General features: G+C 49.5%; 1 protein-coding gene across 1 annotated transcript in view; it reads left to right on the forward strand.

Annotated features, from left to right (window-relative positions):
• Positions 1 to 16,404, forward strand: part of pxdn (peroxidasin) — a gene marked incomplete at its 5' end in the record, with an annotated part of 55,437 nt that overhangs the window by 20,732 nt on the left and 18,301 nt on the right. Inside the window, 9 exons of the mRNA XM_079751722.1 lie at positions 554 to 625; positions 3,134 to 3,303; positions 7,660 to 7,777; positions 8,050 to 8,219; positions 9,904 to 10,176; positions 10,710 to 10,985; positions 13,328 to 13,440; positions 13,958 to 14,114; positions 15,299 to 15,407. Of these exons, the coding sequence (XP_079607848.1) occupies positions 554 to 625; positions 3,134 to 3,303; positions 7,660 to 7,777; positions 8,050 to 8,219; positions 9,904 to 10,176; positions 10,710 to 10,985; positions 13,328 to 13,440; positions 13,958 to 14,114; positions 15,299 to 15,407 (1,458 nt within the window). The remainder of the gene's footprint in view (positions 1 to 553; positions 626 to 3,133; positions 3,304 to 7,659; positions 7,778 to 8,049; positions 8,220 to 9,903; positions 10,177 to 10,709; positions 10,986 to 13,327; positions 13,441 to 13,957; positions 14,115 to 15,298; positions 15,408 to 16,404) is intronic.

Below are 16,404 nucleotides of genomic sequence, written 5' to 3' on the forward strand. Positions count from 1 at the left end.
GCGAGGGTAGATCACTTGTGGAAAGAATTACAGAGGAGATAATAAACTACATCCATGTGATGGGTCACCCCCCCAAGCCTCCCTCCCCACCAAGGACTGACCTTGTTATCATGGTTATTATTTCATTGTTTTCCTTTAAAGGCAAAGAACAGACTATTTTTAGCGTGGGCTGGGCATCAATAGAATGTCTGGGAAACGGATTATGTTTCATGTCCCATGCGCATAATGAAATACGATATCAAATAAATCGCTGCAAAGTATGCTCAGAATGTCATGAAATAAAATTGTTTTCGCTATCTGTTTATCTGTTCCATAAATAACATTGCACACAAGAGGTGTATCTGTCCACCCGTCCCTGTTATAGCTCTCAAACAATTTTTGGAAGTGAAATTAATTTTTCCAGAGCTTTTATGACCCAACTCAACCCAAGCTTTGGAAGAACACTGTTTGTGTGTAACTTTAATCATATTTCAACTTTTGGACACAGTGTCCTCCGCTCTCTCTGTTTATTCTCACCTTCACCCACCCCCCCCCCCCTCTACCATCCCTACAGGTTTTTGCACAACAACAGAATCACTCACCTGGTCCCAGGGACCTTCACTCACCTTGAGTCCATGAAAAGACTGTGAGTAGATGACATCCACTCTTAAGTTGGGGGGGGGGGGGGGGGAAGCATGGATGTATTACAGGAACTGGATCCACAGAACCGCCATTTCGGCGAAGCGGCTTGCGTTTGAAAACGCCCGCTGTGGTGACGTTTTTTCTTTCTTTTAGCTTTTTTTAGATGTCCTGGTCACCCATGGAGGGAATGTGCGTTATTCGTAGATGTTATAAAGGGTTTCCTGCTCAGCAAACTGGAGCGGGCGTATGAGTCTGTATAAGCGGACACTGGCACTTAAAAATAGTACTTATTTGTAAATGTAAATGTATTAGTCGCGCTGCACGATGTCCATGCCAGAGTTGGCCTTTAGGAAATGTTTGCCGCAGCCAGTAGGAGCTGATCAGCTGATCAGCTGATCAGCTGATCAGCTGGATCAGCTACCACGCCAGCCATTTTAAAGTTGGGGAAAATGGGGGGAAGGGAGGAGGAGGTGGGGGTGTAAAAGACAGCTGAGGGGCTGGAGGAGTGTGTGTGTGTGTGTGTGTGTGTGTGTGTGTGTGTGTGTGTGTGTGTGTGTGTGTGTATGTGTGTGTGTTTGGTTGTGTGCCATCAGAGCCACTGCGCACCCCGCCTTTCTCACGCTTCTCTGGCGACGAGGAGGATTGTGTCCAGAGGCCTTCAGTTCCCCAGGCCTTTCATTCTCTTCCCCTTTTTCTGCACCGTTTCTGATTGAGAACTACACCCACCGGAGAACCACCGAAGCCCTTCACCCTCAGAAAAAACACGCTCCATTGTATTATATCCAATGTGAAACACTGGGGTTGGCACATTAACACCTACGATCCTCAAACAAAATGCGCAAACAGCCCTTTCAGCGGTTATTACTTTGGTTTGCGGTGGAGCAGCCTAAACAATTGGGTGACTGTCCTTACTTCTCAAGAGTGAACCTCTATTTCTGTGTCCGATGAGGTCAAGAGAATCAGATGTTCTTCACAATTTGTTACGGTACATTACGAGGCACAGTGGGATGTCAAAGCGACGATCCCGCCAAGAAGTCTGTCTCGACTCATCGGCGTACACGTCAACACGGCGACTTGTGAATGGGGTCGATGATATCCACGGGGAGCGAAGGCACCTTGAGGATTTTCAACACGCACCAACAGAAGAAAAGCACTTGTGTTGTGCACTGCTGGTTTGTAACCGTGGCAGCGGCGAAGACATAATCCGGGTCATAGGTGTGAGTCCCAACTACCGTTCACAAAGCGCTAGGGCCGGCGTGTAATCCTGTCTCTCCGTCCGGCCAACAGAAAGAACGGAACGAGCTGATTCTTGGCTCGCAGCCATCGTTTTCTCCCTTCCCCTCTCCGACCGTGAGTTACTGCGTCTAGGCCGGCTCAGATCCCCCGCCAGCCCGCCGGAGACAGGATTCCTCACAGAGTACGCAGACGAACGATCCGGCTACGAGTGCACTTCACCGACAGGAAAAAACACTTTTGTTTCTTGCTGGAGAATATCATAGTGTGAAGAGTCTGGATGTAACCTCTACGAAGACAAACAAAGGCGATTGTTCTATTTGACGGATTTAGGGATTCGAGTCACAGTCGCTCAGCGGCACCCAAAACCGAAAAACCCCAGAACAAACTAGAAATAGTGGTAGCCATGGATATAACCCACCCCAATCGAATCATTAAAGGGCTTGTGAAGTGGGCCGGCGCTGGGACCGAGGGAGGCCAGAAGGCACTGGGTCCCACTGCAGGAAGTGGGGGTCTTCCAGCGCGGCCCCGATGGCTCTCCGTATAAATGGGAGCGAGCCAAAGTTTGTCGACGCCGCAGTGGCTGCCAGGGATCGTTTACAACACCCCTGCTCCCAGCGCATGTCCAACAGTTTCACCATGTGTTTACCGCACTCATGTCTTTGGCCCGGCGCCCGGCGAATTCCAATTCATCTCATTGTGTCTCTTCTGTCTGAGTGTCAACACGCTTAATGTATGTCTGTGTACAAAAAGTATAGATATATAGCTGTGAGTGTATGTGCGAGGGTGTGGTATACAGTGGATTTGAATTATATTCGCCGTTTTAAATGAATATAAATGAACCCCCTCTCCCCCCACCCAAAGCCTAAAATATTATGTGTGTGTGTGTGTGTGTGTGTGTGTGTGTGTGTGTGTGTTTGTGTGTGTGTGCGTGCCTGCCTGTTTGTGTGTTTGTGCCTGCCTGTGTGTGTGCCTGTCTGTGTGCGTGTGTGCGTGTGTGTGTGCGTGCCTGCCTGTTTGTCTGTTTGTGCCTGCCTGTGTGTGTGCCTGCCTGCCTGCGTGCGTGCGTGCGTGCCTGTGTGTGTGCGTGCGTGCGTGCGTGCGTGCATGCGTGCCTGTGTGTGTGTGTGTGTGCGTGTGCGTGCCTGCGTGCCTGTGTGTGTGTGCGTGCGTGCGTGCGTGCGTGCCTGTGTGTGTGTGTGTGTGTGTGCGTGCGTGCGTGCCTGCGTGCCTGTGTGTGTGCGTGCGTGCGTGCCTGCGTGCCTGTGCGTGTGTGCAGGCGCCTGGACTCCAACATGCTGAACTGTGACTGTGAGCTGCTGTGGCTGGCCGACCTGCTGAAGCAGTACGCCGAGTCGGGCAACGCCCAGGCCGCCGCCACCTGCGACCGCCCCGGGAGGCTGCAGGGCCGCTCTGTCGCCGCGCTCAGCGCCGAGGAGCTCAACTGTGGTACGTGGACAGAGGGATGAACTCAATTCATCCATGCATCCATTCATCCGTCTCAGTTTGATTCAAGGAGGTGTTGAACGGTGTTAGGAATCGGTGCGGTACGCATTATAGAGAGGGTTTCATTCATCCGTTCATTTATCCATTCGTTCACTTCAGCTTCATTCAGCTGTAATCTGACCGTGGGAGGAATTCCAATGGTATGCATGTAGGGGGTGATCATTCATCCATTAATCCATAAATTAATTCATTCATTCGAGGTTGAATTCAGTGGTCATTAGTCTGTGGTCCGAATCACAATGCGGTGCGTAATACTGAGCGAGTTATTAATCTGCTTATCCTTTCCTTCATTACCTAATCCATGCAACTATTCGGTTTCATTCAGTTGGAATGGAACTGGTAGGAATCACTATTGTCCGCGTAATGGATGGACCCATCCATCCGTCCATTCATTCACTTCAGCTTCATTCAGTGGGAGAGGGGGGAGTTTTTACAATCACCGCGGCGGCGGCGGCGGCGGCCATTTGTGCCTACGATGCACTTTTGCTGTGATTATGAAACATTTCACTTCTCAAATAATAAACCACGAATTCAGACACCTGCACTGCTGGTACACTCTAACATACTCTCACACAGACAGACACACACACACACACACGTCAGACACACTGGTCTTCACCAAACCGCAGCTCAATCCACACCAGTAACCACAGCCTTCCTGGCCATGAGGGGTAGAGCGGCTCACTCTCTCTCGGTCTCCCTCTCTTTCCGTCTCTGTCAATCACTCTCTCTCTCTCTCTCTGTCTGTCTGTCTGTCTCTGTCTCCCTCTCTTTCAGTTTCTCTCTCTCTCTGTCTCTCTCTCTCTCTCTCTCTTTATATATATATATGTATGTCTCGCTAAATCCCTCGGTGCCTTTTATCTCTTTCATAGACGTAATGTATCACAATCGCATTAGTTTTCCATCAATCCTAATATATATCTTTTTATTTTCTGTCTGTTCCTCATATCTCGTTCTCTCTCTGTCTCTCGTTTTATAACACACCCGCACGCACAAATGCACGCAGACACGCACACACACACACACACACACACAGGTGGATCCACTCTATGTATGAGCTTTGCAGACTCCCAGCTGTTTCAGCACTCACACCCCACCTACTGGGCCCCTAGTCTGGGTTGAGTTTCAGCCTGGAGGCCTCCAGCTCCCCGATCGCTGGCCACCAATCACTAAGGCATCTGCTCACTTTGTTGCTAAAAATCGTGTGTGTGTGTGTGTGTGTGTGTGTGTGTGTGTGTGTGTCTGTGTGTGTGTGTGTGTTCGTGTATGTGTATGTGAGTTTGTGTATCCGTGTATCCGTGTGTGTGTCTGTGTATCCATGTGGGTCTGTGTGTGTGTGTGTGTGTGTGTGTAGAAGTCTAGAATCTGAGTCATTAACAGTGTTAGTGCTCCATCCAGTTAAGTCAGCTCAGATCAGTTCCTGGTTGTGTAAAGCCTGCCTCTGAGCTGTGCTAAGATGATTGGGAGTCTGAATGTGGTTGGTTTGGGAAATATTAAGTCTTCGCCTTTTTTTTTGTCGCGGTGGCATTTTCCTGTGTTTTCTACACGTTTCCTAAAATTATTTAAAGTCATTCCTTTTTATATTCTAATGCACGAGACCTATACATTAACATGTGCAACAATTACCAATTACATCCTAATTGTTTTTTATGCTTTTGTAAACATGCAAAGGCTCAAACACCACATTTCCTGTTGTTTACCACAGAAGCAAACCCCCTGTCCACATCCACATCCACATCAATAGCACCCAACAGTTGAAGCAGTCCCAAAGAAATGTGCATTGAATACTTGGCTGGCATTCAGTTGATTGTCTGTGGTGGAGCCTTGGCTTCTGTCCCCGGGAGTCTGGGCGACTCTCCTCTTCTTAGTGGGGGCCGCTCTCTGGGCCGGGCGGAGCCGGGCCGGGCAGGGAGCAGTTGGCAGGCCGACGGGTGTAACCCAACCGCGCTTTAAGCTCAGTCGCTAATGACGGCCTCCGACTTGCCCCGTCTCGCTGAATGAACGTTCAACCCGCCCTCCCCCTCCCCCTTCCGTTCCTGTCGTCTGTCTGCGTTGGTCAGGGAGAAGAATGCTCGTGGGGGGAAGAAATCATGGTGGAAACAAAGCGACTTATTTAACCCCCAACTCCCCAATCTCTTCCTCCTTCACAAACTGTATTGAATCCACGCACAGCCACACACCACCTCCATCAACCTAAACACCCTCTGTGCATGGTAGAGGGGTGGGCTTCCATAGAGGGGACTGGGGTCCGAACAGCAGCCCTGGGTGAATCTTGTCGCCGGCTGCCGTCTTCTGATGTCATCGTCGGTGTGGTCGGTGGAGAGAGAGTGACAAGGAGGTCAAGTCGACAGCTACAGAGTGAGAGCGAGAGAGCAGAGGAGAGATGGATCGGGTTTAACGGCCCAGAAGGGTGAGGTCTTTAGGAGCAGCTGATCAGGGGTGGAGCCGCTCACAGATGGAGTGGCGTAGGAAGATTTATGGGCAATGGGCCAAGTGTGTGGTTTTGAGAGGAGGAGGAGACAGGAGGAGCAGGATTCTTTGTGCAGCACTGCTCACGTGTTGACCGTGTGTGTTGGTGTGTGCGTGCGTGTGTGTGTGTGTGTGTGTGTGCGTGTGCGTGCGTGCGTGCGTGTGTGTGTGTGCCGACCATGACCAAAAACAAGTTGCAGTCGTTAAGCGAGTAAGTGGGGGGTAGAACACATGTCAGTACAACTCGAGATCGCATCCAATAATGCTCCTGGATTTGTAAGCATGTACGTATTGCACACACTGCACATCTGCACATGATGTCTGTTTGGAGGAAAGCGTCCGTTGCATGTACAGGCAGTTTAGGAAGAGTCGCCGTGACAACACACACACAGCTGGCTCACACCTTACAACCCCCCCCCCCCCCCCACACACACACACACAAACACACACACGCACGCAAGCACACACGCATACATACACATAAACAAACACAGATCCCCACCACTTCCTCCATAATGGTTTCTGTTTGCATGGGTACATGCCTTTCCCTTGTCCTAACCAAGGAAACCCCTCCATTCATCCCCCAAACGAGGTGCTAGTAGCAAGGGGGGCCAGAAGTGCGTGGAGGGGTCTCCTGTTACTGGAAATGTAAAGTGTGTGTACTCATGATGCTTGTTGCATCTGTTTTGCAGACCGTCTTTTGTTTGTGACATCTGGACAGCTGTAGGCCGGCGTTGTGGATGTCGTGATGTAGAGTATGTATTTGTTAACTGTGGTGTTGACTTTTCCCTATGCCGTTTGAGAAGTGCTAACTGTAAACAGAAGAAAAGTTGTTTGCCTTTGGCCCTTTTGAATAGGTTGAATCGATTTTGAGTCTTTGGAGTGTGTGCAACCTGCAGAGATCAGCATTCTTCAAAAATAGAATACACAAAGCCGCAACTGAGGCCTGATGTTCCCAGTCCCACCGCAGCTAGGTGGGATTGAAAGTATGCGTTCGAGCCAGCAGCATTGATGAGGATGGGTGTTTGACAGATCCATCCAGTGGTTGGATCCAGTGTACACTAGGGTGTTGAAGGGCACTGACTATAGTAGTACTTTCATAGTCTGTAGTTTTCTTTTGTTTTTTAATGTGTAATACAAGTGAGTGTGTGCGTAGGTGTTCCATATCATTTACTTTAATCAGATTTCCACTGGGTCTCACCCCCTGCTTCCCCTCGATGGAGTAAACCAACTAAAAATAGTTGTTGAGGATTGTTTAGCCTGCTGTATTTAACCTCTGCTGCACATTTGCCTGATGTCTTTACCCTTCTCTTTAAAGGGCTATCTTTATCTAACCGACTAATCAGGGGCATGTCAGAAGAAACTGAGATCTAGGAGACAGATCTGTTCTGTTCTGTGTTCAGCTTTGTGGAAGGGACATGGCTTAATATTACAATCTGTATTTTGGCTTTGCATGGACACACTTGCAAGCACACACACAACCATGCACGCACGCGAACACACACACACACTGAATCCCACCGAAAATCCTGGCATACCAGACATGGGTGACCCCCAGCTGATAAGCACAGCAGACAGAGAGGGAGAGAGAGAGACAAGGAGAGAGGAAGAGAAGTCAGCCTCATATATAACCCTAATTGACCCGACATCAAGTGTTTTGGACTGCTCTGATAAACATAGACGCATCATATAATCCAAACTACGTCTGTTTGGGTTGCCTGTGTTAGTAGTGCTGTTTCATCTTTATTGTTCCAATGCCGGCATCTGAATCTCCTCTGTTTGAAAATAAAAAGCAACGCACCCAACTGAACTCAGGCCTTCCTCTTCCAGAGGTTCCCAGGATCACGTCGGAGCCCAGGGACGTGGACGTGACGTCGGGGAACACTGTGTACTTCACCTGCCGGGCGGAGGGGAACCCTAAACCGCAGATCATCTGGCTGAGGAACAAGTAAGGACGCTTCCCTCATTGATCATCCAGCGATATAGGACACATAGATCAGGGGGGGCAGGATAGGGCAAAGGCCTGGGTTGTTCTACTCCTAGCCAGGTTGTCGGTTCAATCCCCAACATCCACCCTGTAGGCAGTAAGGTTTCTAACCCCTTTCAAAGAAATGTAAATAAAATAATAGGTAATGATATCGATGACGTCGCCCGCCACAGGTGTGGAGGGGTAAGACAGGTTTCTCATCCCTCCGTGTGTGTGTGCGTGTGTGGTGGCAGCAATGCTCTGAACATGCGTGACGACAGCCGACTGAACCTGCTGGAGGACGGCACCCTGATGATCCAGGACACGCGGGAGACGGACCAAGGCGTGTACCAGTGCATGGCCAAGAATGTGGCCGGGGAGGTCAAGACCTCAGAGGTCACCCTCAGATACTTCGGGGCGCCCTGTGAGTCCATTTCTCTTCTTCTGGATGAATCTTTATTATCGCCTGGTTTAGTTGTATTGCCGCATTGTTGTTATTTAGTTTGTTTGTCAACTATTGTTTTTTTTCAATTAAAAAGCAACACGTTGCTGCTCAAAAGTTCAAGTGCACATTTCCAATTCGACACGTAAAAAGTTGGGCATGAAGTGACTTCATGTCGAACCCTTTGGTGACTTAATGTGGTTTATTCACCGTCTGGTTGAAAAGGTTACACATTGGCTCATTACGTGGAGGCATCAGCTGGCCTTTACAAACCCTGCAGCAGTGGAAAGATCTATTCTTTTCTTTGATTTCATTAATTTTTGAGGTTTCCAAAAAAACACGCTTTTATTGTGGAAACGGCCGCTACTCTTCTGCCTTTATGAGCAACATTCCAACCTTGATGGGGCGCAACTAAAGAGTGCAGTACACAACCTCACGCATGGTGTGTGTGTGTGTGTGTGTGTGTGCGTGCGTGCGTGCGTGCGTGCGTGCGTGCGTGCGTGCGTGCGTGCGTGTGTACGTGCATGTTTGCATCTGTTGGGAGCCACTCGGTTCAGCCCCAGGATCCATCGGGTTCAGATGGGCCGGGATTTCCCACTGCGCTGTGAACTGTTGCTCGCCATGTTTCCTGGGAACATTTTTATTCAGACATATACACACACACGCACACACACCCACCCACACACACACAAACACACAGGGACACGCTCAAACAAAAAACATGTCTTTGGGCGTCTCAACTCAGTTTTTTGAAGTCTCTCTCTCTCTGTCTCTCCCATTCGCTATCTCTCCCATTCTCTCTCTCTCTCTCTCTCTCTAATGTACTTTTCCTGCATACTCATCTGTCGCTCTGGGCGGTCGACTGTCTGAGATTATCACCGCCGTTTCCGGATGACCCCTGAGGTCGTCGCCTGGGGGAGACTGATGGCGAGGGGAGGGGAGGGACGTTGAGTTGAAGTGTGGGGGGGGGGGGGGGGGGAGTTCAGTTCCCACTAATTCGTGATGGAGCGGTTCCTGTGCTTTGTGGAGCAGATGTTGTGCGTTTCCTGTCCCACTTGGAGGGTGTAAACGCTGGGGCCTCAACCATGCTGTGTACACAACTCCCCAGACTGAGTAATCACTGGACTAATATGGACTGCAAGCACTCCACCGCATATGTGTGCTCTGTACGTTGTTCTGAGCAACAAGTCAAGGCAGGGGTGGGGGGGTGGGGGGGGATATTACATATTACACAAGAGGTGATAAGTTTGAATGTTTTGCACTCTGAGCGCCAAAGCATGAAGAAATGGTCTGATGACCCAAGCTGGTTTTACCGATTGCTTCTGCTGACACACCGGTTTTCATTCACGTTGCTTTGTTTGAAACACAACAGGTTGAATGGGAACAGTCGATATCTAATGTATTATATAAAGTGAACTTCCTGGCACATGAGTCTCGCCAATCTTTTCCCTGCTTCCCGACTTTCTTTCCCTTACCTCCTCCTCATCCCTCCCCCTCCGCTCCACCTCATCTCATTCTTCTATCCTACATTCATCTTAAACAATCGTCCTCAATCGTCCCTGAATGTTTTGATCTGCGACCGCTGCCTACGTGAAGCATCACGCCCGAAGCCTTCCTGCCTTTTAAACCACATAACCAACCCCCCGCCCCTCCGCCCTCCACCCAGCCCGGCCCAGCTTCGTCATCCAGCCCCAGAACACGGAGGTGCTGGTGGGGGAGAGCGTGACGCTGGAGTGCAGCGCCACGGGCCAGCCGCAGCCCCGCGTCTCCTGGACCAAGGGGGACCGCGCGCCGCTGCCCAGCGACGCACGCATCAACATCACGCCGTCCGGCGGCCTCTTCATCCAGAACACGGTGCAGGAGGACGGCGGCCAGTACACCTGCTTCGCCTCCAACAACGTGGACACCATCCACGCCGGCGCACACATCATCGTTCAGGGTGAGGTGGGGGGGGGGGAGAACCAGGGGAACACAGTCGCGGAGCTAGAGAGCAATGAAGGGATTTTCGGTTTTTTCGGGGGGGTTTCGTCTGGTTTGAAGTGAAAATTGTTTGGTTCGTCGAGTTCATCCCCTTACACAGTTAGCATGATCCACACAGATAGACTACTTCTGTTTAGTCCTTCAGCCCAACTCTTTCATCCAAAGCGAGGGGGTTACAGGTCATCTTTATGGAGAAGGTGCCTTGCTCAAGAATGCATATAGGCAGACTGTAGCGGACATCAGGCTTTAAGTAGGATTCAATTGAACAGTAAAAGTATAACGGAAGCCACATTTGTAGGAAACTGAGCTCACTCTGACAGTACTCCAGATGCCTGCCGTTTACTCCTGTACGACTTTTATTCCACATTCTAAATAACCCCTTCAAAACCTGGAGCCTTCAACTCGCAGCTCAAACCCACACACGACGCAACCTGTTTACAATCCCACCGTATAAACACCATCCCTCTGCCTCTCTCTCTCCCCTCCCCCCAGCCGTCCCCCAGTTCACCGTCACCCCCCAGGACCAGTCTGCGCTGGAGGGCCACACGGTGGACTTCCCCTGCCAGGCCAGCGGCTACCCGCAGCCCGTCATCGCCTGGACGCGGGGCAACAGCCCGCTGCCCCAGGATCGCCGGCACCAGGTGCTGTCCGGCGGCACGCTGCGCGTCTCCCGCGTGGCGGCCCACGACGAGGGCCAGTACGAGTGCCAGGCGGTCAGCCCCGTGGGCACCGCCCGCGCCGCCGTGCAGCTCAGCATCCAGCAGAGGGGTGAGGAGACGGGGCGGCCAGAGGTGTAGGGCCCCGCCTGGGTGGTGCTGTTTGTCCATGCGTGATCACACACGTGTGTGTACAAAAGCACACGTTGCCGTTCGTCCACTCAATTGCGGGATTATTGGATGAAGCACCCCGGACGTTGTCTTATTGCGAAGCCCGACATGCGCTCGTGAGCAGCCGGTTGCTAATTGCCGGACACAATAAGCCTTTGTGTTACACTACGAGCCTTTGTGTGACGCTATGAAAGGCGCGAAGCAATTGATGTCATGTCACATACACAGATTAGTGTAGAAAGTGACGTCCATACTGTGTAATCACGCAGGACTTGTTTTGTATGCATTATAGGTAGAGTGTGACTAGTTAAACGGTAGCAGTGGAACAGCTCCCTCTGAACACTCCTCGCGTTGTGTGGGAGGAAGGGGTTGTGATGTACTTAAATGTTAAAGAGGGAGTGGTGCACAATCGACGTCCTCTGCGGCTTATTTGTCGCTTGCACACGAGGGTCTGCCATTAGATCGCAACAATGCCTCCACACAGTGACAGACAAAAGCTGTCTGTGTGCCTGTGTGTGTGTGTGTGCCTGTGTGTGTGTGTGTGTGTGTTTGTGTGCCTGTGTGTGTGTGTGTGTGTGTGTGTTTTGCATGTTTCATTTGGTGTGCATTATTGCACGTACAGGTCTTTTTATTGCCACAGTATGTATGTGTGAATGTGTACGACTTTGTGTGAGCCCGCCGTATGTGTGTGTATTTAAAGAACTAAGTCTGTGTGTGTATGTGTGTGTGTGTGTGTTTGTTTGCATGTGTGTGCGTGATTATATGTGCATCCTTTTAATGTGTTATTGTGTCTGTATGAATGTATTCACCTTTCTTTGTGTATGTGTGTATGTGTGTGTGTGTGTGTGTGTGTGTGTGTGTGTGTGTGTGTTTGTATGTGTGTGTTCACTGTGCACTGTGTGTGCGTGTGTGCTGAAATGATAGGTTTGGCACAGCCCGGGAAAGCATGGGAGTCTGTAATCCCCAGATGACACCATGTTTTCCATGTAGTAATGGCTGTTAACGTGGCCTCAAGTACACGCTTCATAATGACTGTAAAGAAAAGAGCTACTAAGCGACTAACACAAAAATCCAGCAGCCTGTTGGGTTGCTCTGCTGGGCTCTCCCAGTCAACGTAGAGAGGGCGGGAGAGTGAAAAAGAAAGAGAGAGGGAGAGTGAAAAAGAAAGGGAGAGAGAGAGAGAGAGAGCGAGAGAGAGAGAGAGAGCCAGAGACCCCCCTGTTCACGTCTGTTCAACGTCTGCCATCTAGACCTGATGTTATTTATATTGACAGTGTGAGCTGTAGCACAGGAACACACACAGTTTCAAAGCTTTTTCTGTGCCCTTATTCCTGATCAATTCTCCCAGAAAACACACGACTAATTCAAAACAGGAAACTGTATAAGTATACTTGATATGATAGTTGTAGTTTAATACAATAGGTCGAAATCCCTGGTATAAGGATCTATGGTTCATCTCAACGGGGTACCAGTTCCCCCCCTCCCACCCCCAGATCATTGGTTCTCCAACAGCCATTGTGTTTGTTTCCCAGAGCCGGTGGGCTGGTCATTGGATCAGAGACAGGAACACGGGTGGAATTTGACTTCTTCCAACCCCCAGAGTTTTATCATGCCAATGATTCATCCCGCGTCTGGGTTTTTGCTGTGTGTGTGTGTGTGTGTGTGTGTGTGTGTGGGTGTGTGTGTGTGGGTGTGGGTGCATGTGCGTGTGTGTGCGTGTGTGCGTGAGTGCGTGTGTGCGTGCGTGCGTAGTGTGACTCATGTCAGTATATCCTTGTTATGCGGTTTACAAAACGAAAATGACATAGAAAAATCATAACGGCTGATTGATTGAAACGTTCAATTATGAATGAGTGAATGAAGAATCGTATGTTGCAATCAGTGCTGTACCCCAACGAAAATATCCAAATTTATGTTTTGCGTTTCCTGTTGTTTATCAAAACCACCTGTGTTTATTATCGTTTACAAACGTGCACTTCATTTCATTTACAAAGAAATACCAAACATCCTGAAAATGAAATATATTTTGCATACAAAGTAAGCACTGTAGCTTAGCAGCCAAGGTAAATCTTTATAAATAACCACACAGATTTGCTGCAGTGAAGTGTGTAACTGTAAATGGTGGCTGTGCTATGCTAAGGCCTATTTTCTAAACGTTCTACCCATGGCAGTAGCATTGCTGTTTTTCTGTTGGAAAATCATTGACTGTGTGTTGAAACTGGACGTTGCCTAACCATTAACACGGCCCTATGTGTCTTTGTGTGTATGTTTGAACTCATTCAGTAACGCCTGTTTTCACAAATGCTCCAAGGGACCTGACGGTGGAGTCTGGCCAGGACGCCCAGATTCCCTGCAGCGCTCAGGGCCAGCCTCAGCCCGTCCTCACCTGGAACAAGGTTAGAGGCTTGACCCCCCCCCCCCCCCACCTCCGTGCCCCACCTACCTTCCAGCCCACCTATCTCCCCCTAGGAACGGGGTGTCCGTCAGAATGAACCGTTCGTCCTCAGAGGAGGGTTAGCCTTAGGGAGGGGGTCAAGCTGGGGTGAGAGGGTGGAGCTGGAGAGGAAATGCGGGCGCTTTGTTCCCTGTGGATTTTCCTCGGGTCTTTTTTTTTTTATTTCCGTGGCTTCTCGCTAACAGCGTTAGCTCGCTCACGGAGCCGTTGTTCCCCGGGCTGTGTAGCATTGTAGCTTGCTAACGCCCCCCCCCCCCGGTCAGGCTTTGAGCAAGCACCTTCCAAGCTCTCAACATCCACAGGGTAGAAAGTCGACCGAGACGATCCCCATGTCCACACGGGCTGCTCCCCCGGTGTCCTACCCTGTTGACCTTTCCTAAACATCTCCACCTGTTCACTGCCTCCTACCCACCCCCCCCCACCCCCCTCTCTCTCTCTCGCTCTCTCTCCCCACCCAGGATGGGGTGCAGGTGACAGAGAGCGGCAAGTTCCACATTAGTCCTGACGGCTTCCTGGAGGTCAAGGACGTGGGCACGGCCGACGCCGGCCGCTACGAGTGCGTGGCGCGCAACCCCATCGGCTACCAGGCCGTCAGCATGGTGCTCTCAGTCACAGGTAAGCCGGTTAGCATTAGCTGATCGCTAACCCCACACCTTGCTAGCTGTGCCTGAGAGCTAGCATGTGGTTAACCGTCACAGGGAAGTAAGTGAGCATGAGTAGCTCGCTAACCAACCAGCGCCGTGCTAGGATTGATCAAGATGCTCCCTTTGACTCGAATAATACTGATACTAATCATAGCTGTCTCGTTTATTTGAAGCATTGAGTATTTATCATTAGCTTAGGTTAAAGAGTAAGACAGTATATAATATAATAGGGATAACTTTGGCACAGGACATTTCCTTTTTCCAAGAGTTGGCCGTCAAATCAGCCAAGAGCGGCCCTGCACGGCTATCGGGTTCCCATCAGCTGCTGCGCCCTTGTGTTGACGTTTCCTGCCGAGAACACTAAGGGTCCGACCGCAACGCTCTGCCAGCGACCGTTGACCCGTTTAGAAAATGTGTTTGGTTGTTGTTGGAATCCTGAGTCCCTCTCCCTCTCTCTCTCTCTCTCTCTCTCTCTGTCTCTCTCTCTCTCTCTCTCTCTCTCACTCTCTCTCTCTCTCTCTCTCTCTCAACCCTCTCGTCACACTCACACTGTTTTTAATGGCCCGCTGACCGCTCAGGAGTGTGCCAGAACTGTGCACGCCCCAGCTAGGGGGAGTTCTGCAGCAGTCCCCCAATACAGTTTTGAGGGAATCAAGAGTTTGCTGTAATATTGTTGTACTCCCATTAAGTTTAACGGGGCGCCCTTTAAAAAAAGCATTAAGGAAACGGCTGCATTGGCAACTTTCTGCCTTACATCTCTGACTGGGGGACCTCGCTATGAAAAACGCTCATGAAAGGCTTAGCGTCACAGCTGTAACTAACCCTAGGCTAATAGGGTTAGTTGGTGGGCCACTAACCACATCATTTCGTCACTGGATTACTGTCTTGTTGTTCCCTTCGGTCGCCATTAACGCCTGTCAAGAACGTTACCAGAATCAAAACATTCAAAGTGTGGAAAAACTGACGCAAATTCAATAATTGTGATTGTTGAAGGTTAAAACCATTGTCAGATGTTTTTTGTTTATTTCTTGCAGTCAATGCATTCCACACATCCTTTTCATAATTTCACTTGATGGCTCCCTCATTCTTTCTCTTTCTCCCTTTCATTCTCTCCCATCTCCCCCTTTCTCTCTCTTATCCGTTGTCCACCCGCAGTACCCGCGGTGAGCAGAGAGGGCGACACTTTCGTCAGCTCCTCCATAGAGCAGGCCATTCGCAACGTGGACAGCGCCATCGAGTCCACGCGGAGACGCCTCTTCGATGGGTAGGAAAGCATACCCAGAGACATCGCCGTTAAAGCATGCATAAAGCTTCTGCCTATATTCTACAAAACTAAAATCCACACGTCCTGCATATAGTAACACAGTTATAATAACAAACTTTTCACAACAAGATTACAACGTGCTTCACTGGCTCTTATCCAATTACAGCAGAAATGATTCTCAGAGCATAAACATAACAACTGCGTATGATACCAACCACAGCGATGTCATCATCAGTGACTCATGCATGTTTTATGTCTCTCCGTTCTACCATTCTGCTAATAAGGTTAGGGTTTTTAATGGCCTCAGGTTCTGGTAGCAGTGTTGTTCATTGTGCTGCGTTACCTGCTCTGCGCTTAGCAACTAGAGTAGGTGTCTTGGAGCGTGTGAGTCACAGGGGTTTCCGTCCTGTCGAGTGATGTGGGCGTTTTTTTTGGCTTATGCTTACATGCGTTCTCCAACCTCCCACACACACGCCACCACATGGGAAAATGGACCCAAGGAACCATGACACATCAAGACAAGAGATGGACATGGAACAAAAACTTTAGTTTTCTGGATGATTTTTTTCTGGATTTGATTTAGATGGATAATGTTTTTTTTTATCTCTTGAAAAGGAAATTACGCAACATGTGATGGTGTTATCAAGCTGTCATAAAGACGGGACTATCATGTCTGTTTTCTTGATAATCATCCCTTCTCAATGAGTTTGGAAAGCTAGTTCAGGAACCCTTTGTAGTCTCTCCTTCAATGGGTTGATTCTTGAATTGTTCCTCAGCCTCACTGTTAAGTCACTATGGACAGTGTGAAGGATGACTTTAAATGCTAAAATGACTATTATAATATATTGATGTCTTACTATGGAATTAACTTTACATGTGTGCATACAGTACATCACTCTTATTTTGTACTAAACACATTATACTGGTCATCTGTGTAATTAGACTGAATGTAGTCATACAATGGATCACATTGTACTAAAAGACTTGCTAAAAGGCA

The sequence above is a fragment of the Pollachius pollachius genome (genome assembly GCF_949987615.1).
Source record: "Pollachius pollachius genome assembly, chromosome: 15".
Lineage (NCBI taxonomy): Eukaryota > Metazoa > Chordata > Actinopteri > Gadiformes > Gadidae > Pollachius > Pollachius pollachius.